Below are 24,952 nucleotides of genomic sequence, written 5' to 3' on the forward strand. Positions count from 1 at the left end.
GACACGATGACTAATCTGAGATGATGATCCCTCCTTTAAATCTCCTGAATGGCTTCTTCTTTCCACAGCTGGGTGGACTCCGTATGCTCCAACGTCTTCCTCATTTGAATATGAAAGGGCAGTGAAAGCATACATCATAATGATTCATTCTGAGCAGTTGTGGATAGAGTCATTTGTTGTTTGTGTGTCACGCCTCAGAGTCCAACACATTGTAATCCATCTTTATATCAGAAGACCAACATTTCATAGATTTACTAATTAGTAATTCAGAAATTGACATCACATCTGGATAACAACTGCCTGCAGCTGCCAACCCTGAAGATACTGGATGTTTTCTGGGCAACCGTAGATGTCTGCACAGCGACACTGGAGCCCCCCCTATTAATATTGCTGTCCTAGTCATGTGCCTAGTGAAGCATATACTACCTTGTGTGTGTGTGTGGACAAACCTCGACAGTTTTGGCACGCTCTGAAGTCTGCAGCCTTTCTCCAAAAATGTAATGAGTTATGCTCTCTGTGTTAAATATGCCTGTTCAGCTGGAAGAAGCACGTTTTTATTTTAGTTCAGTGTTGGATGTGTGGGATAGCTGGTGGCCTCCCTCATCTTGTTTCACTGTCTGCAGGGTCTGTTTCCTCTTCCCCATACTCCTCTTTAATCCAATGTTGGAATATATTGCTTTCAGATGTAATTATTTTAGCTCACTGCCAGGCAGTAACATGGTTTTCTGTCATACAGTGATTTAAGGTTAATTTCAAGTTTCCCTGCTCTGCTTGATGTTTCTTTGAACGAGTACGCACTTCAAGAATCTTATTTTTTTTCGTCTTAGATGAGAGGCATGGGCGTTCATAAATCTCACCTCATTTCTTATTTCTTATATCACATTTTATCCTTGGGGGTTGTAGCCTGCTAGAAGATGGCACGGTTTGATGTAAGGTTTTACAGGGGATGAATGGGATGCATTTCATTAGCCCTGGCATGTGCTGTAATACCACTTTCTGCAAGACAGATACAGAATATACAACTCATCATCACAATACCATATTTTTGAAGAATCTCAAGGTAGAAAATTAACCCTTCCTTTGTGCACATGGACAAATTTGTTTTCTTAATGAATACGATAAGATCATCCTTTATTTGTCCCACAGCGGGGACATTTGCATCAGAGGGGGAACGTGCAATAACAAGATGCATCAGGAAAAAACAAAAAAGCAAGACATAATAAATGAGTAAACAGACTGAACGGTTGAATTCACACTGCACATGGGAAATATTAATATTGCACATGAGTAAGTTGTCGGTTTATAGTTGCAGTCTATTGGGAGTGCTGTTGATTGTAAAGTCTGACAGCAGCAGGATGGAAAACCCTGCCGTATCGCTCCTTCACACACAGTGTGTGAAACAACCTGTCACTGGAGGAGCTAGTGTCCTGCATGAATATGTAGAAATCTTTCTGCTGTTGTTGTGTAAAAGAACCGAAGTAGTATAGGCTACTGCTTCATAACCAAAATATCAGTGCATTTATTTAGGACAAGCATGAATCTACAGCAAGGTCCGAGTCTTAATAGGAAAAAGCAACCATCTATTTTCAATAGTCGAGTCCAGAAATCACCCTCGTGTTGGTTTGTTTTGGTCTTTTTACCAGCATGCTTTAAGAGTAGATCCAGGAGTCTACTGAGCAAGAAGCACAGTTCTTATACACAGGGTTATTTCATGTGGGTGGAAGAGAGTTGGGGAGCGAAAAGAAGAAAAAAATGACCCATTGCTTTTATTTTGCACCAGTTGAATTAATTAGCCACATGTTTTTTCCATGAAAAAAACTGCTCATGCATTGAATGTCCCTCTTTAGAATGATTATAAAAATATCAGAGTATAGTAATTCAACATAGGCTACGCTACACGCTATTATTATAGATGCACCATCATTTTTTAAGTTGTTCATGTTGACCTTTATTTTGGCATTTATACTTGCATCCAGAATACGAATAGAAGCTATTAACAACCTAGTACACTACATGGTACTTCAGAGACCTACTGGAGGTGTGAATTTTAATCTGACATTGGACAGTGTGGAGGAGCTGCAGGCTGTGCTTATGGAGGAAGCTCAAGAGTTGATGATTTAGTCTGCTGTGTCAGCTTGATCACAGACGAGCCTTACACCTGCAGGGAGGGAAGTACAACTGAAAGATACAAGGTATAGGGAGGATCTAGATATGGCGTGCACATGTCAGTTATTTGAGTCCCTCTATTTTCACACAGAACCCATTGCATTCAATGTTCTGTTGATTTCTTGGTAATGGACTGAGGACCTCAAGTGGACGGCTGTTGAACAACACCCCCCTCCCCTTTGTGAGAGAAATGGGAAAGAAAACAATCTGTCATTACGCACCATGGTAATGGTGTTTACATGGCTTGATGTTGCTGCCGCTGTCATCCTGTCTAACCTACAACCTCCCCACTCAAATGAGTCCTATTTTTTCCTTCTCAGGAGCTGGCAGGGGGTGAATGACGAATAAGCTCCCCGCGCTTGCTCCTTGTAGTTTGACCTTTACGCTGTCGCACTAAGTGTGTTGTTGCTTCGTTTAACCAGCTGGCAAATCTTCAGATCAACTGTTCATTACAGCAGACGAAAGAGTTTCATTGGGGAAATGAAAAGCATGTTTTTCTCTTTGTAGATATTTGCATGGAGGATTAATGACATCTTTTCAGTAAATATTAGGCTGCAATCTAACAGGCCTGCAATCCAAAGTAACATGAAAACAAAGAGAGTAAAGTACTCTGATTGTGTTGCATTCATTAAATCTCGTTAAAAAGCTGTCTGGGCTCAGCTCATTGAAATTGAGGTTAAAAGTGCCTGCTGTTGTTTCACAAACTTTTACTTTTCACAACTGCTTGACAGATTGTGTCCTGAAATAGCAAGCAGACTTTGTGTGACTGTGCAATATGTATCCACAATAAAGGATTTGTTAGCTTTTCATGTTGAATCTTCTCTTTACTTCACCAAAAAATGAAGGCGTGTGATATGGCACTTCAAATCTCTCACTCAAGCAATGGGATGAACTGTTGAATTTGATTTTTTTCAAATTCTCTGTACCTCTCCCTCCCTCAGTTACCTTTACTATAATAAGCAGATGGAACAGATCAACACACCAGAGCCTTTTTTCTCTACAGCCCTCCCCACAACCCTGTTTCACAAGCCCCTTCATCGACACCACCTATCATGTTCAAAATATGTTCTTATGAATGGATTATGCGGTGAAGTTAACATGAGAGTGAATATTCTTATAATATTTTTTTCATACATTTGAATTGACACTGTTTCGGATGTAAGTTTGCATTCGTACTACATGCTTGATGTTTCAACCGTGTTTTCATTATGGCTAACATTTATATATACATCTAATGAGTGGTGGAAGAAGTACTTGGACCTTTTGCTTAAGTGGAAGTAGCAAAACCACAGTGTAGAAATACTCTTAATTAAGTAAAGCCCTTTATTCAAAAGTAAAAGCATAAAAGTATTTGCATCAAAATAGGTACAAGACGTAGAAGAAGCAGAAAAGCACATTTCAGAATAATGTATGTAAGGGATAATGTTCTTCATGGTGATGCAGGACCTCACGCTGTTGGGGTTCCATTTGCAATAATGAACGGCTCGTGCATTATCTCACTTTTTACATGGCTACTTACTAAACTCAATCAATAATTTGAACCAAAATATTGATTTCATGAGCGCCGTCCTGCAGAGCAGAACTGCTACAGGCCGTAGCCTTGTAATAAATTATATTAGTGGCTCATAATTATTGATGCATTAATGTGTTCATCACTTTAATGTAGCAGCTGGTAAAGGAGGGGCTTGCTGGGTGGCTTAATCTATAATAATACATCACAATTAAACAGTTGATTATATTTTGTATTATGAACTTGAATCTTACAAAGTAACCAAATGTATCAAATAAATGGAGTGGAGTAAAAAAAAAAAATACAATCTTTAGAAGAAGACTGTACTATTGTAGTAAATGCACTGATAGCTGATGCACTGATTTATTTTAATTGCTAGTTTACATTTGTGAATTGCAACAGGGGATGACAACTGCTTACTAATGTATTCAAATCAAACTCACGACAATTTGTAATCCCATTAGGCTGTTTTAGTTTTGTCACATTTATGTGGATATATTTATTTTAATTAAATCACAATCTATTTTCTGAGTCGTGTTATGTGTGTTGAGTTAATTAGGCTTTACATCCTGCAGGGGGACAAGTCCTGCTTGGAATCTGTCCTGGAATACCTTCAGTACTCTTCTCAAAATAAATGGACAAGCACACACACACACACACACACAAACACACACACACACACACACACACACACACACACACACACACACACACACACACACACACACACACACACACACACACACACACACACGCACACACACACACAGGCACATGTACGCTTCATTTGTTCAGGATGTTGAAAGTTGGGTAGGAGTGGGTTAGGGGGTACTTTAATTGAATTTTAATTGATCTAATTTGCAGTGCTTATCTCTGGATACATTCTGTTCTCATTTGAAAATGATTGAAAATTTCTCAAAACTTTTTTTTTCCGAGGTGGTCTCCATTTTAATTCAAATTGACTTCTTCCCTGAGGTGCATTCTGAAGACAAACAGAGCAGGAAAATGGAAAAGTTTCAGGAGCCATTTGAAAATGTCATCGCATGAGCTGATAGCCACAACTGCAACCTCATTATTACCACATTTACTCATTCAGGGTTTAAGTTACATTCAAATAGGAAACAAACAACTACAACATTTCTTGAATTCAGTTAATATTTGTGGATATCTGTCTTTCGATGATCACTAATTGGAGGTTATCGTCCTTTGAGTCATTGCTTGTCATGCACAACATTATTTAACAGACTCTTTAATTGATAGATGATGAAAAGATGTTTATTTATGCTCTGGATTACCAATGCCTGAATAAAAGCTGTATGTTGCATAATCTCCATGAGAGTTATTGCCAAAGGTTTCTGAGATGTGTGGAGTCATTGTGAAGTCTGGAGAGAAATACATCCAATATGCTTCAGTCATTACTAGAGTTAATTAGACAAGAGCACTAAGAGGATTCAAAAAATGGATGAGGAGCTCAGAGAAGTGATGAGTCGAGCAGAGAGGAGACGACCAGTTAACTTCAGTGTTTCACATTTGACTTTGCTGCAGTACAACTGCACACAACTTAGAATGTAGGTGGTGATTTCAATCAAAAGGAGCCGTTGAGTCACTTTGTTTGTGATGACTCCGTGGAATATGGCAGGATGTGAATTTCCAAGTAATCACTCTTGTCATAACAGAGTCAAGGATGCGCTTTGTGGCCCTTGATTATAATTATTATGTATATTAGTATGAGTATTAAATGTAAATGACACCCTAACTTTCCCAACAACTAAGAAAGGTCTATATGAAAGGATCTGTTGATGCACAGTTTATCTATGGCTTCATATACACTACATTCCTTTTTTTGTTTGACCATCGCTATTCAAATAGCAGCTCAATTGTGAAGGCCAAAACTTTAAAAAGGTCAAAAGGTCAGAAACTCACTCACCAGTGATACGGTTTGTTACCATATCTGATAATGCAAAGACTGACTGCATCCAAATCTTGCATTTTTTTATTTTGATGTATTTTCTAGGTCGAAAATAGCTGTGCAGTTGAATAAAGGTGGCATAATTCTTTTCCCCAAATTGTGCGGAGACTGCTGAGAGCAACTTGTTTCATGGTCACATTATTCTTTGTGCCTGAGGCTAATAAATAGAGAGCTTATCTGAACTCCACTTCCCTCCCTCAGGATGTCCCCTGCTGAACTCCAGTACCTTTTATAGGTTGCCAGATCCAGAAGCTTTGAATCCTCCTCTAGTGAATACCTCCAGCAGACAGTGCTCATGGATAAAATGCCAGTGGCTTTTGCAATGCTTTCAATGTGGTTTCACGGTTCAGTATAAGTAAAGGACAGAACTGTTACTCCAGGTCAGTGGGATTGCAGATTTGCAGGATTAATCCTTAAAAAGCTAAACGGCAACAAAGCAATAATACAGAGCATTAGGATTACATTATCAGGCCAAGAATTGAATGTAAATTTTAAAAACCTGTGTATTTTTTGAAAAATAAACAGCAAAACACAAGTCATTATACTGACACTTATACTGGCAAGGTGAACAGATGCCAGGTACAGTGCCAATTGGGCAAGCAGCTGGGTTGAAGCTATAAAAATGTATTTGGCTTTGATGAGTCAAACATAAATTCCTGGAGCTTGAAGTCTTTCCATCACAGGAAGCCTCTATGGACAGATTATCAGCAACACGTTGCAAGGTAACAATAACTCCGAAAGCAGTCTTTCCCAAAGTTTGGACCCATTCTTATTTGGTCACCAATTGCCAGATTAATTTTCCTACTTAAAATAGAAAAGCTTTTTTTTTTGCTATGCTGGTCTATTTAGCTCAGATGTTCGGAGGATAATACGGGATATTTTCAAAATTATTCCACAAAATATTAGATCCAACCATCAAAGGGAATTTGGTGCAGGTTATAGCAGAGTTATTGTGCTGTTTTGGTTGCTACTTATTTTTATTATTGTACTTAAGTACCTTAAGTTAGCTACTTGAGTAGACCTTATAGGCTACATGATTCAATCACTGCGGGCAGTGTTTTTTTTTTTTTAATTTCCATCCACTGAGCCTTGCTGAAACTATTTGAATCTAAATCCTTATCCATCCATGATTGACTCTACTGGGCAAAGTATTAGAGTAACAATGATTATGTCAAATGTATCTATTACTTAAGTGTTCTCCTGCAGTCAGTGTACAACAAAACATGTGTCGTAATCATAGACTGTATACAAGTTATACAGTCTATGGTTGTAATTAAAGGTTGAATATGGAGAATGAGCAGAACACCGCCATCTAGTGTCTTAAGATCGTAGTCGCAACAACCAAAAATGATTCCAGCCGTCGGGTTGCCATGTTCGTTGCCCTGCAGCCTACAGGAGACTGGAGTTTTGAACTCCTTTATCTCAGTCCATGGCGTGAATGCTTGGCCTATATTGACTCTGGTTTTTGCCGGACCCGGTCACTCAGCTGCTGGGACAAATAAGCAGCTGTAGGATGTTCTCCCAGTGTCTGCGTGGGTTTTCTACGGGTTCTCCAGTTTCCTCCCACAGTCCAAAGACATGCACGTGTTAGGTTAATTGATGACTCTAAATTGCCGGTAGGTGTGAATGGTTGTCTGTCTCTGTTCGTCTCTATGTGCCGTGCGATAGACTGGCGTCCTGTCCAGGGTGTACCCCGCCTCACGCCCGATGTCAGCTGGGATCGGCTCCAGCCCCCCGCGACCCGGTATAAACGGTTGAAGATGAATGAATGAATGAGGATTGGCGAACTCCATTTCCCCAGTGCCAGCCTACATTAGCTGCACCCAACAACAGACAACCCGCTATTGGCTGGTACAATGTAAACAGAACCCGTCAAAAAAAAAGTAAAATATCAATTCAGACTTATTCAGTGTATTAATTTATTATTATTTTAAAAATATATAGCTTTTAATAAAGATTCTACATATTCAACCTTTGATATAATTATGATCACACGAGAACTTTAATACTTGTCTTTACTAGGTGGCCTGACACTATGAGTCTCTTTGAAAATGAATGTTGGTGGATACATTTATCATATACAAAATATTTGTATAGAGTTATGGTGCTGTTCTGGTTGCTAATATTTTTTAAATTGTACTTAAGTAAACCTTTATACATTTGCTCAACATAATGGGACGTCCAAGTAAAAAAAAAAAAAACCGTTGTTCCGCGGACTTCCGGTTTGTGTGGAAAAGGCGGGGCTAACTTTCTGTGCTACAGACTAACGGACGGACCGGTGTATAGTTTTCATTTTTTCGGGTTCACAATGCAGGATACGACACTTCCCCGAGTCAGCTGACAGTATGGATAATACACAAATAACCAAGGAGCTAAATAACGCGCCCCACATTTAGCGGCCAGGATTCAACACTGCTGTAAGTTCGTCGTTTTTCGCCGCCCAGGCCGTGCGTCCCTAAAGAGTACACTATGTACATATAGTTCTTCCCCTCGGCTTTATCCTCTATACCAAAGTTAATGTTATAAAACCCAACTGTGGTGCTAGTTTATTTCTTCTTCTACGGGTTTAAACAAAGTCTTCATTTCATGAGTTAACATCAACTGAGGGTCACGTGAAAGCCCTATTGTCTCTAACTCTTTACTCAGCTGGTTGCATGTAATCGTTTAACTCGACACGGATCACTGACCTGTGCCAATTGCTATCATGCCTGTTTTGTTTGTATTTCGCTGTGTCATGACGGTGTCTTCTTTTGTCTTTGTGTTTATCTTACAGAAACTCCCTGAAGAACACTTTGAACCATGGTGCAGCAGTACCAGTCCCCTGTTCGGGTCTACAAGCATCCATTTGAGTTGATAATGGCGGTGAGTAGTGAGTTTATATTCACTGAAATAAGACAACGTATTACTGCGTTGCTTTGCAGGAGCTTACATAACGAAGCTGGAGAATAAGGTGCATCTGTTACTGTTGTGTGGCTTTGGCCCTTGCACCCTTTAATCATCAAGTTCTACTTTTGCGCTGATGTTAATTGAAATATCGAACATAACATATGGAATAAAGTTTATTCCCATTGTATTCCACGTTTGAGTTGCACCAGACACTTTCAGAAACCCTACAGAATGTCTGTAGCCCTGTCTGCCTCCCTGGGTCATCCATCTGTTTATATACACCTACAGTCCCTGCAATGAAGGCTGTGTTGAGAGAGTGAACAGAATATACTGTATGCTCTCTCTTTCTCTTGAGACTGTGGTAAATACTTAAACGTCCAGGGTACATACTGGGAAGAAGTATGCTTCTAAAACTTTGCATTTCTTTCTCAAAGTTTTTCTTTCGACTGGCTGACCATTTAATGTTGTGGGTCTTTAATTGGCCTAGATGTTGAATATTTATGCAAAAGTATTGGTAAAGATATGCATATTATAACATGTCATTACAACTCAGCTAGTTTATGGTCCTGTTGTTTCTATCATTTGGTTAGAGAGGTTAGGAGTCCTTGAATGATTGCGGGGTTCATTGTTAATGGTTTTTTTTTTTGCCTGGTCGGCAAACAAATTGTTTTATTTATTAGTGTTTATCCAAAACCAAAGTGTATTGTTAATTCTCAACAGAGAGGGAGAGAGATGGACGGCTCACTCCTAAGTCCTAAGATACTTCCATTGTCAGTTATATGGGGACTAATCATATTTATTCACTCCATATCACATTTTTACAAACAAACAAAACAAGAACGACTGCACTTCATCATGTGAATATGTACATATGTCTATTTCTATTTCTTCCCTTTTTTAATTTAACTTTATTGCTTATTTTTGCCATTTTTTATCTTATTTTGTCATATTCTGTTGCTGCTGTGACAAAAGAATTTCCCTGTCTGCGGGACATTAAAGGTTTTCTGATTCTGATTCTGAAAAAGAGCAAGTTGATAGATTAACTAGTCCGCATCAGGCAGTCCTTATGTTGAGCCATGGGTTGCTACCATTTAAAGAAAAAAGAAAAGGCCACTATTAATTTAACATACCTTAAATTTCTGGGTTCGTTAGCATACTTTTTCTAGCTTTATTAATGTATCTGTCAAAATATTAATTGCAGCAGCATTCAACAGTCACACCATGGAAATCCACTTACAGTACATAGCAATGGAGATCCCTTTTTCCATAAATGTATTTGCCATATGATAAACTAGTGGGAAATGTCTGCTGATGTATTGCTCTATTCACCTACACTCTACTACTGAATTATCTAAATTGATATACGAACAGGAACTCTGCATGCAGATTCAGTAGGACAAAGGTCAAATAAATATGCATTTTCATGAATCCATTTTCACCTACTTTTTGCAGTCTGCTCTTGCTCTTGTTTCTCACTCTCTGCAGTTATATATTAAACCAAAGACTTATGCAATATCCTCAGAGCGGGGTAAAGACTGTGATGCTGCAGTGACACTTTGCTCAGCAGACTGTCACTCCTTCACAAAGCAGTCCAAGTTGACACCTTCACATTTCCAGTGAAACAACTCTCAAAGAAAATCACAGGTCTAAAATGCATCGTGCCTCACTGCTGTTATTGAAAAGGATCTGAAAATAGGCCTTTTGTGAGGAGTAAATAAGAGCTTCTCTGAAAAGAGCTAGGCCTTGGAAGCCTAATGGAGAGAATCCAGTGAATAGTCTGCCATCTCCTCTGCCTCCATTTATTTCTGGGCTCTCTCATTAGTTTCCTGGCTCATAGTACTCCAGCTTACAATCAGTGTCCTGGCTGATGGTACTGGATGTTAAACCAGTAACACCATTGACGTCTCTTTCATGACACGTCTTTATGACTTTTCTGGAGTTGTTATTTAATATGTATACTAGGTTACCTGTGCATGGTTATAATTGCATTTATCTACAAACATCTTCAGGGCCCATCTGCTCATCCTTCCATTTTGTGCTTCATTATGTTTTATGCTCGTAGCTCTGAGAGGACTATGGAGGACAAAGATTTCATATGGTCTGCAATCGGTGAAACATATTGTGACTTAACACCACTCATTGCCCAAGGCAATTTTTCCCATTCATTTGCTGGGTGGCTGAAATACCAGCACTTCTGTGAATTTGAAGAGCGAACAATATAAAGCTCTGTCTTTTTTATAGAATAGTCAGCTGGGCTCTTTAAACTTGGGCTGAATTACAGTATGTACTAGTTCAAGGTGTCAGTTGTTGACATATCTGGGGTTCAGAGTGCCTCGAGTGGTGGCAGTAGTTTTTTTACTCTATGATGAACTCATTTATTGTTACTAAATAGCTATCTATACTGCGTGAAGGTTGAGTTCCTTCCCTGCCCTTGGTTACTTGTCAATATTTTACCAGCGAAAAAAAACCCCACCTTCTTCTAGTTAAATAGACTAAGGATATGTTTGCTAATCCTGGAACAGCCACTCAGTGACTCAATCAATATTGACAGGTGAACCCTGGTGACTTTGGCTCGGACAGATGGCCGTGCAGTGCGCTACAGACAGTAAAATGCAAATCCCTGCTTGTTAAAGCTGCCACCGCAGCAGTTTGTATGCATATAAACTGTTAAGCCACTAACTATTAAATGTGTCCTAACAAGACACAGTAATGATGAGCTGTAAATCACATGCTGTACTTTTGAGTCAGTAACAGTCTAGTTTACTCTTCTGGTGAATACAAGTGGCCTTCTTGCAATCCGAGAGCTACCTCATAGAGGGCAGGACAAAAGCAAAAATCTCTCACTGGGAACAGAATGTACAGAGCCAGGCACACCAGTGCTGTTCAAAAAAAGAAAAGTACAAGAACAATGTAACATCAAGATGAGGGATTATGCAATATACATTTCCATTCATGTCATGTGATTGCTTTCCCCCCTCTCAGGCCTATGTGAGGAGGTTCCCAAAGTCCCACCTGATCCCAGTGTTTGTGGACAGTATGATCGTCAGCGAGACCCAAAGCAAAGATGGATCCACGGTGGTAACAGAGCGGCGCTGTGTGATCGACATTGAGGCTCCACGGCTTCTTAAACGGGTACAGCCTTTTACAGAGCATGAAAGGCCATGAAATGATCATAACGGTTAATTTAATCAGATCAATTGTTTTGAGGAACAAATCTAGGACTGTTTATCAAGAATGTGTTCAAGAGTGGCAACTTTAAAGGTCCCATATAGTAAAAAGTTAAGACATTAAAGCAGGTGGAGGTGCTATATAAATAATGTGACAGTATCAAAACGCTCGATCCACAGAGAAATACTCACAGCTCGTTTTAAAAAGACACAGTTTCTGAATACGAGCTGTCAGGACCTATGTACGGTTGTGATGTCACAACTATAAATATTACACATTGAGTGAATATATAATATATATATAATGTATTCAGAGAGACGGTCTGGGAAAAATAACATTAAAGCATGTAAATATGTTCTAGTAAAATCCCCAAATACATGTATGAAATTGAAAATGAGCATCATATGGGACTTTAAAAGGTGGTATTTTGTGGCAGCATAAGTTTGCATGAATTTGAAACGTTGTTTTGATCGACTTGATAAGAAATATTTTTGTGTAAACCATTAGATTTTTTTTTTTTTTGCATGCAGATTGCCGGGGTAGACTACCTGTACTTTGTCCAAAAGAACACTCTGAATCGCAGAGACAGGACGCTCCGCATTGAGGTCCACAACGAGACCTTTTCCAACAGGGTCATTGTCAGTGAGTGCTGCAACTACACAGTGAGCATCCAAGTTTTATTTCTTTGTTGTTGTATTCGTTTTTTATTGTTTTTATGCAACACTTTTACGATGCCTAGTGCAAAAAAGAAGTCACAGTCATAGACACAGTCACGCTGCTAAATGTGCATATCACTAAAGATCTGTTTTGTTTTTTTATATTCAGCCCTTGTATTATAAAACTAAATTATCATCTTATAGTGTGCCAAATAAGCTCAACACTTGTGTCAACAGCGGAAGTCTTTAAAGTCGACGTAGTGTGACTCACTCCGATAAGACCTACTCTGCTAAAACGTTCCCTTACGTTTCCACAACATAACTCACCCCAGCAATATCATTTCTGCTACATGTAATTACTTCAGTACGTAAAATCACTTCATCTGTGACATATATCTTTTGATTCATTATTTGGTATCGTATCGCTGATTTGTTGTGACGTATAAGTGAAATACCGAGTTGAAGTTTTCAGTGTCTGTCGCATTCACGTTTTGATCCTCTTCCCCAGGTTCATCCAGAGAATGAGGACTGGACGTGTTTCGAACAGACCGCTAGTCTGGATATTAAGTCCTTTTTTGGCTTTGAGAGCACGGCAGAGAAGATAGCTATGAAACAGTATGCTAGCAGCATTAAAAAGGTTTGTCGTCATCAAAATCAACTTTTAACTTTTTTTTTTGTGGAAATCTCCCTAAAATAGTTGAAAATTAAAATTGTATTGGCCCAAAGTATTTGTGTTCTGTGATCTGATGAGGTCGGTCTCCCTTCAACGTTCTAGGGTAAAGAAATGATTGAGTACTACCTCAGAGAGCTGGAGGAAGAAGGAGTGACTTACATACCTCGCTGGACCCCCCCTGTTGTCTCTGGCACTGCCAGGCCGCAGCTGCTGCCCCACTCCAGTGTCAGAGCCATCCCAGTGAACATTGCCAAGACTGGACTGGACAGTAAAGACTCGGCCTGTCCCACAGAGCTAGTGGCTGGCTCTCCCGATGGTCAGTGTTTACTCACTAGTCATGATTAAGTCCGGCAGTGGCTCAGATGTAGTGTGGGTCGAACTCCATTCTAGAGATTGGTGGTTCGATCCCTGGCTCCTCCGGTCTGCATGTCGAAGTGTCCTTGGGCAAGACACTGATCCCCAAATGGGTGTGTGAATGTGGTTTGAATGATTAGATTAGATTAGTTGATGGGCAGGTAGCCTCTGCCATCAGTATGGATGTCTGTGTAAAAGGGTGGTATATATGTCTATATAAGTACAAGACCATTTACCAAATACGGAGTAGCAGCCAACTAACAACCCAACAGAGGGTGAAATAACTTTAAAGGGGACATATAGAGCTAATTTTCAGGTTCACACTTGTATTTTGTTCAAAGCATGTAAACACACAGCACATTATTTTTCACCCTCTGTCTGAAACACTCAGTTATAAGCGCCTGTCGCAGTCGGCGAATGCCTGTAACGACACTGTGGCAGCACTAGAAATAGTATATTTGTGACCTCACAACCATACAGAAGTCCTGGCATTTTGATAATTTCACAGAATTTATATAGCAACTCGACCTGCTTTAAAATTAAAAAATACATTGAAATCTATCTGCAGAGAATAGTAAACCTAGCCTCAGAAATCATAGGGATCAGACAAACAATTAAGTTGTATGTACTAGGAAGTAGTAGGAAAAAAACTGTCAATATAGCAAACAATCCCGCTCATCCACCCAAGGGCAAATCGTAATTTTTTTTTTAAATTGCTTCATCCGTAATGCCATTGGAGCACTGAACACCATGTCCTGTTGATGCATTTTTAATGCAACTGCCACTGCTTTCCTGCTATTTTCAATGTTTTACAATGTTTGTGTGTACGTGTTGTTGTTGTTGTTGCCGTCCTGCGAATTTCCACATTGTGGACAATTAATGAAACCCACTAACTAACTAACTAACTAACTGTTATTGTCCCCAAGCTTTTAATCTCACACCACAAACCCTCTATTTCTCAAAGTGATCAATAGTGTCAGGTGTTGAAACAAAAAATCACAGCAGCAACCTGATCTCAGATCTTCTGTATGCAATATGTGCTAACTTTACACTCTACGTGTGTTTTGACCTGCAGACAAGTTGGATGCTGACTACATCAGACGTTACCTAGGCGATTTAACGCCTCTGCAGGAGAGCTGTCTTATCCGACTGCGCCAGTGGCTCCAGGAAACCCACAAGGGCAAGGTCACATAAACACAAACACAGATTGTTTGACTACAGAGCAGTTTGAACAATTATGTAAAGCACACGTTTATTCCCAGACACTCGCACAATAGAAGCTGCTCAGCTCTTGCTGCCACACTAGCATTTACTGTTGATTACAAAGAGAAAATACCAAGCGTTGGCGGAAAGGTTAAGAATTGTCTTTGTTTTGATTTTTTAGTAACTTTGTTTTGACCCCTGCTTGTTGTTATACAGATTCCAAAGGATCAGCATGTGCTGCGCTTCCTGAGGGCCAGAGATTTCAGCCTGGACAAGGCAAGAGAGCTCTTGTGCCAGTCGCTTACCTGGAGGAAGCAACATCAGGTGGATTTCCTGTTAGACACATGGGAGTGTCCACAACTGCTTCAGGACTATTTCACCGGAGGCTGGCACCACCACGACAGAGGTACTGTGTGAATAATACTAGGCTACCTGCCAGTTTTATCTGAACTTCATCTCAAATTCACTATAGTTCACTGCTCACTGTTGTTGTTCTGTGATTTGGAGTGAAAGTGGGCCCTAATCAGTAAACGTAAAGATAAAGACGCAGATGTTTTTAGTCTTCTGTATTTAAAAAGTCCTCATGAGTTGAAATGGCCTGTTAATTATTGACTTTAATGTCTGAGCACCATCTGTCGTAGCTCCCATGTTTGAAAATGAGTCATTGCTTTTAACAGCTCAGCTGTTCCACCAGGTTAGAGGTAGGACTTGAACACAGAAGTGCTGCTGTGTTGTTGACATTCAATTATAATAATTCATATCTGTAAATACCAGATTTACATAGACAACAGCGGTGTCCTAAGTATTGTAAAGTCATCATCACCACAAAATGATCTGCTCATCCGGCCTAATGGTGTGTGTGTGTGTGTGTACGCGTGTGTGTGTTTGTGTGCGTGTGCGTGCCTGTGTGTGTGTGCCTGTGTGTGTGTGTGTGTGTGTGTGTGTGTCTCTGTGTGTGTGTAGACGGCCGTCCTCTGTATATCTTGCGTCTGGGGCAAATGGACACCAAGGGTTTAGTGCGAGCCTTGGGAGAGGAAGTGCTGCTGAGACAGGTAACATGAATACATCTATATTCAAAGTTCATACATGTTATTCCTATGCTCTAAGAGAGTCCCAAAATATTAACAACTCTATATCACACATTTCTGATGCCATAAAGTGTGGAGCTGCTCTGTAGAAAATGATTGGGGAAATTTATATGACACTTGAGAGCACAAGGGAATTCTGTATACGGGGACATTTTCTGTTTCAGAACTGAAAAACCTACAATAGAATAAAGAGTATTTGGGTATAATAAAAAAAAAGAAACCAACAACACAAACAAAATCAGTGTCCCATTGATTGTCTATGGAGCAGTTCCACACTTTATACTTGATGACATCACAAGTTGGAGACTCACTTTTGTGGTTTCTGCCTCTGAGAGAGAGTAGCTCATGCTCACAAATGTTGATTGAACTTTCCTAGCTCTTGGAAATAACATGTTGGAATTCTGAATGTATGTGGTTTCCCTTTAAGCCTCAACATATACATATACATTTAATTTCAAATATTGTGACATGTTACATTAATGCTACAATTTGAATGTGATCCAGGTCCTGTCCATCAACGAGGAGGGATTGAGGCGTTGTGAAGAAAACACCAGAGTATTCGGTCGACCTATAAGGTGCCTAAATAGGAATCCATCTATCTTCTGCAAGTGTCTCACAGCTAATCAGGTACACTGTACACATGTTCGCATATATACACATGTAATGTAAATGTTAATGTGTCCTTCAGCTGCTGGACCTGCCTGGTGGATCTGGAGGGTCTTAACATGCGTCACCTGTGGAGACCAGGTGTTAAAGCTCTGCTGAGAATCATCGAGGTGGTGGAGGCCAACTACCCTGAGACTCTGGGTCGCCTGCTCATACTGAGGGCACCCAGAGTTTTTCCAGTGCTCTGGACCCTGGTGAGAATAAATGTCTGCGCTTACATTTTAAATGTAGCTGTTTATGTGGTTTCAATTTCATAATCTGGTTGTGGAAGAACGGAGGAAGTTGTTGATGCAGAGATTGCATCTTGCTGTGAATATGAGTTAATGAAAAACAAAGAAGATAATTACAACCATGCAATATGCACATCCTCATGGGGGAAATTTGATAATTGCTATAGAACAGAAATATGCAGTGGTATAGTTTGTAGTCAGCATTCAGCAAGATAAGTAGTAATATCACACGTAAATAAATCAAAACAACAATAGAAGTAATAACCGCAGGATACAGTTTAGGGGTTATATGGTATGGGCTGTACACATTGCTACTTGGAGATGTGAAAGGTATTAATTGACTAATAGCAGACTAATTAATAAATGGTTATGTAGCCTACTATGACCTATTATGTTGACAACATCAATATAAAGTGAAATTACAAATGCTTGCAACGTGCAGGTCTGCAACGTTCTAAAACCTGCCCGTTCAGACCAATGCGACGAGACAGGACGGTGTATCATCTCCATAGCAACGCCTCTCTGTCCTTCCGTTCTGACCTCTGACATTTCAGGCTTTTTTTGTAGTTGGATATAATTTGTAGCTTTGTAAAATAAAAATGAGGACAGAGATAGTGAGATACTCACTACAGCTGCATTTATACAGAGATAAAACAGAGAAAATAGCGTTTTATTTCCCTGATTCCATGCTTTGTTCTGGATTACGGCGCTCCTCTCTCTCTCTGCCTCTTTTTCTCTCTCTCTGTCTCTCTCTCACACACGCTCGTTGAGCCTCCGTTCATAACGGCCTTTCAACCAGCTGACAATTTGTTAGTGACTTGACCAGCAGACTCTGCTAAGACTTGATTGGCTGTTGCAACAGGTGACGTGTGTTACGTTATAAACCAGCCGCTGGCGATTTGACAAATTGAATCGCTGGCGGTGACATCAGCCGGCTAGATTCGCAACGAGACGGGCCAGTTCACACCGCTGCAACTTTTACCTGCGACGTTCGATAACAGTTGCCTTGTGTTGCTAATCTTTGGTCTGAACTGGGCTTTACAGTTCGTAACGTGAACGTGTTGTGTCGTGTCCTCTGAAGTCTCTTGGTGTCTTGTTTCCAGGTCAGCCCCCTGATAGATGAGAATACCCGGAAAAAGTTCCTTGTTTATGCTGGGAACGACTACCAGGATCCAGGGGGTTTGGTGGAATATATTGACAGAGAAATCATCCCCGACTTCCTGGGAGGGGACAGCATGGTGAGATGTGTATTATATAATAGTAATGTGTACCAGGCCTATTTATTCTGATTTGACATTTCGGTCGTGGCTTCTTTAGTGTGCAATAGTCATTACGCTTCCCATACAACTCCTATTTGCAAACAAGCAGAGACATTTACACATGGAAAATTATATTGATGTCAATTGTTGGCATTGGTTGAGCTTGATATCTATTTTTTTCCCCCAGTGTGACATCCCTGATGGCGGTATGGTCCCCAAATCTCTGTACAGGACCGCAGAAGAGCTGGAGAGTGAGGAGAACCGCCTTCTGACTGACTCCATCTACAAGAGTGCCAGTATCTTCAAAGGAGCCCCATATGAGGTACGGCTTCCCCCTCGGCTAATGATAATAGTGCATTAAGATGAGCTCTCGAGGGTATGGATTGCTGTATATTCTGTGGACTAGGGTGCCACCTGCTGGAAGAAATCTACATTGCAGCAGAAAAGAAACGTGATTAATGGCCTGCTGTCTGGCATTCTGTGTTTGTAATCTCCTTACATCCTCCTGCAGATGCTGATCGAGATCACTGAGGCCTCTGCTGTCATCACCTGGGACTTTGACGTCTCTAAAGGAGATGTGATCTTCAACATCTACCATTCCAAGAGGGCCCCGCAGCCCCCTAAGAAAGACACTCTCGGGGCCCATGGCATCACGTCTCCAGGGGCCGTTAATGCCCAGCTGATAGACAGGAGCTGGGTGCTGGGCCAGGACTACAGCATGGTGGAGAAAGCCCTCACCTGCAGGGAGGGAGAGAGTGTACAGGTCAGAGACGTTATTCTCCATCCATCTGCACTATCTCTTTTTACGCGTCCGTGACGGCGACAGCTATTGCCGGAGGCTTTATGTTATCGGGTTGTTCTGTCCCTCTTGTCCTTGTGTCCTGCTGTCCATCCATCCCATTCTTGTGAACCCAATATCTCAGAAACCCCTGGATGGGATTTCTTTAAATTGGCACAAACATTGACTTCGACTGCAGGATTAACTGATTATGTTTCCATTTACTTCGGAAGTTGAAGTCGTAACTGACGTCACACCCAAGTTGACCACATTCCGGTTACAAATCGGAAAAACTACATAGATATATATTAAACAGGATGGGGGAACTCTCACCAGGTTAGCCACCGTTGACAACAAAATATATACTAAATACCTTTTATTAAATTTCTTCAAATCTTCACTACATAGTATATCAATTAAAATGTATATTAAGTCTGAACAGTTTAGATGTAAACTGCAACTTTACTGATTAGTGGAGGCATACAACTGCAATGCAGAAATTCTATTTGCTTTTAACAGAAGTTTCAGCAAATTTCTTTTATCCCTTTTTTGCTTTGTCTGTTCTATCAAATAAAATTTAATTCTACATCACTGCAGTCTCAAATTGATCCTGCAGCTTTCCTCTGTTCAAACTGGGCTCCCACGTAACACGTTGGCCCGGCTTCTACATCCTCCAGTGGCGTTTCCACAGCTCCCCAGCCTGCTCCACCTCCAGCCTGCCTCGTGTAGATGATGTGCTAGCCTCACTGCAGGTCTCCTCCCACAAGTGTAAGATCATGTACTACACCGAGGTGCTGGCCTCCAAAGACTTCAGGTCAGTTTATTTATTCCACTAATCTAGTTTTCTCTTTAGTCGTGTCCTGTTTTCTTTGTATTATATTGAAGCTCTCTTTCACACAGGCTGCATCACTCAAGTGTGGGTTTATTAGAAGTCAGTGTAGAGATGTTTCTGGAAATGATGTTTCCTTGTGTCTGACAGTTTGTCAGATATGTTCTTCTTACAGCTGTTATATGCAATGGGGATCAAAATTAAAGAACAAATTATTGATACTTGAGTTATTCTGAAATACTGTTATTTTTATTGGTCAGAATTTGATAGAATATCAGCAAGACATCACTAGTTTCTCACACTGCTCTGGTTTGATCTTGGTCCATTCTTCTTGCCGTCTCATTCACAGTTGAGTACCTGTAGTGGGTTTCTTAGCCATTACTTTGTCGCCAAGGATTTTCCAGAGATTCTCTATGGGTTTAGATCTGGACTCTGGGCTGGTCATTTTATTGTTTCAATATTCTTTGCTTCAAGGAAGTGCGTTATCCATTTTGCAGTGTGACAGGGAGCATTGTCTTGCATGAAAATTGCAGCTGATTGGGAGACAGTTGGAGTGAAGGTATTGCATGTTGCCGAAGGAGGTTCACATAAGCATTTTCATTCACCCTGCCATGTAGCTGTACAAGAGGCCCATCTCCTGCTGCAGAAAACATCCCCCAAACAATGACACGATGATGCTTCAATTTGTTTGGGTCTGATGGGAAACATTATGTTCAGCGTCGGACTGGTGAAAGACTGAAACCAAAGTGTCCAAAGAAGTCAGTCAAATTTGGAGGTGGACGTGTCAGAGTCCAGGTATAAACCCCATTGAGAATCTCTAAAAAAATCCCTGGCGACAACTGTGGAAGAGACTGCAAGAAGAATGGACCTCTAAACTTCCTATTCATTTTTGAATCCTATAGCCCTAAGAAAACATTGTTTATATCTTCTCTTCCGACACAGTGGTTACTGTTTTCTAATTTGCTTACCGTTTTTTCACAAAATAAAGGTTTTTGTTGAAGTTCCTTGGTTCGTAAAAAAAACACGGTAGTGCAGCAGTGGAATAGCCACAGCGGATATTCTTTCAAATAATGAATAATAAAAAAATAACATTTCAGAATGAATCAAGTTTTAATAATTTGTCCTCTAATTTTGATCTCCAGTGTACACATATGTTACCTGTTTGTTTTTACAGTCATTTTGGGTACAATTAACATTCCTCTGTATTTTTCAAGGGGATCCATGACCAGCCTGGAGTCCAGTCATAGTGGTTTCTCCCAGCTCAGTGCTGCCACTACTTCCTCTAGCCAATCACAAGCCAGCTCCACCGTCTCAAGGTAGCATCTACTCGCCAGGCGTCAAAGACCGCAGTCACCTTAAACCTCCTGACATTTTACTCCGACTGTGCCTTATGCCTCAAACAGAGGGAGCCAATATACTCACAATAAATGTTTATAAATAAATAAATAAATGGTTTTATTTATATTTTAGTAGTATCAGTAAAGTTTCATTGGTCTCTGTAACCAAGGAATTATGTATTTAAAGTTTACGATCCACATGATGACTGACTTGTTATTTTTTGTTGGAATAATAGTAGTGTACATTATAACAAATTCAATGCACAGTGTAAATGTGGAATATCTGACTTGTAGTTACACTGTGTGTGCCTTAACATCTGCTGTGCATCTGCTGAATCGATAAACGCAAAACGAGGGAGGGAGAGAGATTGAAAAGTACAATGCGCACAGCTTCTGTCCCGGAAGTTGCTTTTATTGTCCACAAGATGTCAGTGTACTCTGTGACTTAACCACTCTCAGATCTGCAGTATACTCTGCACTTTGCCTGGTCTTCTATGAAATTGTTAGATGAATTTTTTTAAATAAAGAATTTATCACAAGCATTAATATTGATGGACACTTCTTTTTGTGTGTCTTTTCTAGAATTTTAGAACAACAATGACTGTAGTAGCAGAACTGCAGTGGAGTAATGTTGAGTGATTAGATGCGTTATAAATCATTTTTACAGGAATAGGTGAGTTGTTCAGAGCAAGCAGATAATGTGAAATCTCTTAAAATATGCAGTGCTCTCTCTAGACTTCGTGCAATGTTGTTTTGGGCCTGTTAGGCATAGCTGTTGAGTTTTCTGGGGCTGCTAATTTGAATGCAGTATAGTTCAGCCCCACATGATCTGGCACTGGGCCAGGCAGACAACTGATTTACATAAAACTTTAATTTCCATAAACTTATCAGATGCATTCAGCTAAAACTTAATTGAATTTCCCTGTGTTGTTTTTTTGTTCATGATTTGCCAACTCTTGTCATGTCGCAGTATATTCCAAAACACATTTTCTGAGGGACTGATTGAAGGGGGATGATGTCCTGCTGGTGTGTCAGGATTGTTAGAAAGAGGAAGTGTGGTGACTTTTTCCCCGGGATGTTATGTAATTTAAGGCTGAATTATTTCACTGGCAGTCACAGGAGTAAGTAACAACAAAGTTTGGGATCAAATACTCCTATAATAATGCAGCACCTTACAATGAATCCACCTGTATGGTTGTCCTGACAACCTTGTGAAGCAGGATGGTAGTTGGCCTACAGCCACGAAGCATTAAGATGATGTTTGGTTTTATGATCATTATGTTTTTTCCATTACTGGTCTAAAAACCCACATTCTCAACAAAAACACAAAACACAATTTATTACAATTGAGGGGAACATTAATGTGTGTACCAACATTAATGAAAATCCATCCTGATGGTCAAGACATTCCCTGCAAAACCACAAATGTGAACCTCATGGTGGCACTAGAGGAAAAGTCATGGGATCACCAAAGGCAAAAGGACACTCAGAGGACGATGAATGCATGTGCAAAATGTTACAGCAATCCACCGATATGGTGTGCAAGTCAGGATTTGTTATCAGCCCCCCGTAATGAAAGAGGAACAATGTTTTGACATTTCAACATTTCCACTCTTGTCCAAACACATTCGTTGTCATTCATGAAGAAATCTAATATCACCACTGTTATCCCTTGGTTGCACTGTGTATCACAGATATCATAACAACAAGATTATGCAGAATTTGTGTCTGAAGAAACGGGGCCTGAAGATTCAATCTCAACTACAACACTGTAGGGAAATGCTCTCCTTTTTGAAATCTGACTCATAAGCTGCTTGCTCGAATGGTGATATGTAAGTCCATTTAATATTTTGAATATGCTGAACAGATCTCTTAATTCTTTGGTAAGCACAGCAGGCAAAGGAGAAGGACTGCATTGATAATGTGCTGCTGAAATGGTCTCAGACTTCTTGTTACTGATATAAGAATCCCAGCCTTCACTGGGAATATGTACATGGTAATGAATCAGAGGCACGCGTGGGTTTAATCAACAGGGAGCTTTTTTTCCCTCTTTTTTTTTCTATTTACATCTCATTAACGGCAAAAGGTAGACAGGTACTTTGCAAAATATTAACTAATGCATTTCTTCACCATGACAACTTACCTTTCTTCAGATGCCAAGGTGGAATAATAGCACCTAAAACACAATGGGTCAAAACCAAACCACCTCTTCACACCTATTCTCTCAGCCTGTTAAATCCTGCATGGAAATGGCTTTTTCCTAATTTGATTTGATCACACAATCAGGAAACCTTGTCAGACACAAGGTTGTAGTGTCTCAATACAGTGGGGATCTTCATTAAAACCTAAGCCTGTGTTCCATTTGCTTCCTTCTGACAATCCTGACCTTCCCACTAATTGAAAATGAGAGCTCTGGATTAATGTGCACTGCATTATTTTTAGGAGGCTTGACGCACTGGAAGGGAAACTTTGTCCGGGATTGTCTGCATGTCCAAATATGCAGCTTGATATGAGGCCTTGTTTTGCCGTGGTGATATGTGCAACCTGAAAACCAGTAAATGCTTAATGCCTCCTCCATCTGAGTTGTGGAGCTGTCTATTTAACTAATCTCATATTGGCCTGGGTGAAATTCATTTTCTGACTTGATGTACTACTGGGCCTGATTAATATGTCCACAAACAAATAGATACAGTCAAGTCTATTTATCTCTGATGTTTCATACTAACTCTCAAACCTTCAAACATTGATTTTCTCCACAAGAAAAGAGACCATCAATCTAGCTTCAATTTAAGCCAATTTATGAGAACTGCCCTCATCTGCAAAGAACGGTCACGGCTCTGCCTAAGTTATATGCTGTTTTCGTCAGTTTCCGAACATTTATTTCTCTGGTGTTTTCTTGGCTCACTGACTTCTACAGTTGACATTTCCATTCCTAAATGTGCGCTGAACTGTGCAGGTCATCATGAGCATGCCCTCCTGAAATGTTACACTAGAAATTCACATTTATCCATGGCTGCTTGGACACAATACCAAAGTTAAAGTGACGTTTTTGAAAGGTGAGAGTAATAAATTAGATTTTGCAGTGTTCATTGTCCACTTGATGATGACAGTCTGAAATAAGACATAAAAAATAAAACGTTTTTAAATGAATGGATAAGATTAATAAGGGTAAAGTTTTTTTCCACAACTTTATTTGCATATTCTCACAAACATCATGTGACAACAGTTCAGCATCACACTATATACTGTATATTGCAGTCATTTTTCCTTTCAATGAACCAATGTAATGTAATGTAATGTACAGTATGACATTATGATGACATAACATAAATACATTTAGGAGAAATAGTACTTAAATACACAATGAAAGTAAGTAAAAAATAAACCGATAAATACAAAGTAATTCAATAAATATAAAATAATTGAATTGAAAGGTAGACTATAACCTTGAAAAAAATATGTAAAGTTTTGGCGTAGTGATATCAACAGCAAGACAAGTAACTGGAAAAGTGAAAAAAAAAGTTTCTTAGGTCATTAATTACCAAATGGCGTAAAATCAAAAGAGGAGAAAGGCAACGGATTCTTTTTTGTATTTAAGTTGGATAGAAGTCTTTTAGGAAAGTGGAAACCTCTTCGAAACAGTGGTACGTGCTGTCAAATTAGAGCCGCGGGGTGTTATTTATCTTATCTAAACACACTCTGCAACTTAACTCGATTAAATGAATCAATTAAATGTGACGATTAGGAAACGTCATAGGCATACACCTGGGCTAACAGCTAGCTAGCTAGGCTTCATGGTAGCCTACTGCTGAGAGTAATTTTAAACAATTTCATTATGATTTTAAACAATCCTTTCGACCACGCAGTCTGCATGATAAATAGCCTCCGGTGGGTGACAAACTATAAACGAAACTAGGTAACTTCTACACTACAGTGGCTAAATTACATTTTACTGTCACTGCTATGAAAATGAAAAAGATAGAGCTCGCTATTTGCAAGAGAGCTGTAGTTGTAATTGATTGTTTTCAATCTTGCACAGTCCAATAGGCCCTTTTCACGGCAGACATTTTAACGTGTCGTAGTAGGGAAACCACAGGTGTATTCTCATTAACAACATTAATGACTCCATTTAGCTTTATTGTTTCAGTGCCGTGCCGTTCTGCTGGTTGGCTCTCTGACT

General features: G+C 39.9%; 1 protein-coding gene across 2 annotated transcripts; it reads left to right on the top strand.

Moving 5' to 3' along the window:
- The first annotated feature begins 7,920 nt into the window (after positions 1-7,920).
- On the top strand, positions 7,921-21,253 carry sec14l1 (SEC14-like lipid binding 1). Of its 2 annotated transcripts, none has more exons than XR_014593595.1 (16): positions 7,921-8,062; positions 8,419-8,507; positions 11,514-11,663; positions 12,230-12,361; positions 12,864-12,992; positions 13,131-13,344; positions 14,458-14,567; positions 14,802-14,991; positions 15,549-15,637; positions 16,178-16,248; positions 16,362-16,533; positions 17,673-17,807; positions 18,016-18,150; positions 18,340-18,591; positions 19,223-19,420; positions 20,650-21,253. XR_014593595.1 is itself a non-coding variant. In XM_083931967.1 (16 exons), the coding sequence occupies exons 2-16, from the start codon at positions 8,445-8,447 to the stop codon at positions 20,753-20,755; spliced, it is 2,127 nt and encodes a 708-aa protein (XP_083788093.1). In that variant the 5' UTR covers positions 7,921-8,062; positions 8,419-8,444; the 3' UTR covers positions 20,756-21,253. The 2 variants fall into 2 exon arrangements, 1 of the variants encoding a protein (XP_083788093.1); XM_083931967.1 differs by having other exon boundaries at positions 19,242-19,420.
- Positions 21,254-24,952: the final 3,699 nt, after the last annotated feature.

The sequence above is a fragment of the Echiichthys vipera genome (assembly GCF_963691815.1).
Source record: "Echiichthys vipera genome assembly, chromosome: 17".
Classification (NCBI taxonomy): Eukaryota; Metazoa; Chordata; class Actinopteri; order Perciformes; family Trachinidae; genus Echiichthys; species Echiichthys vipera.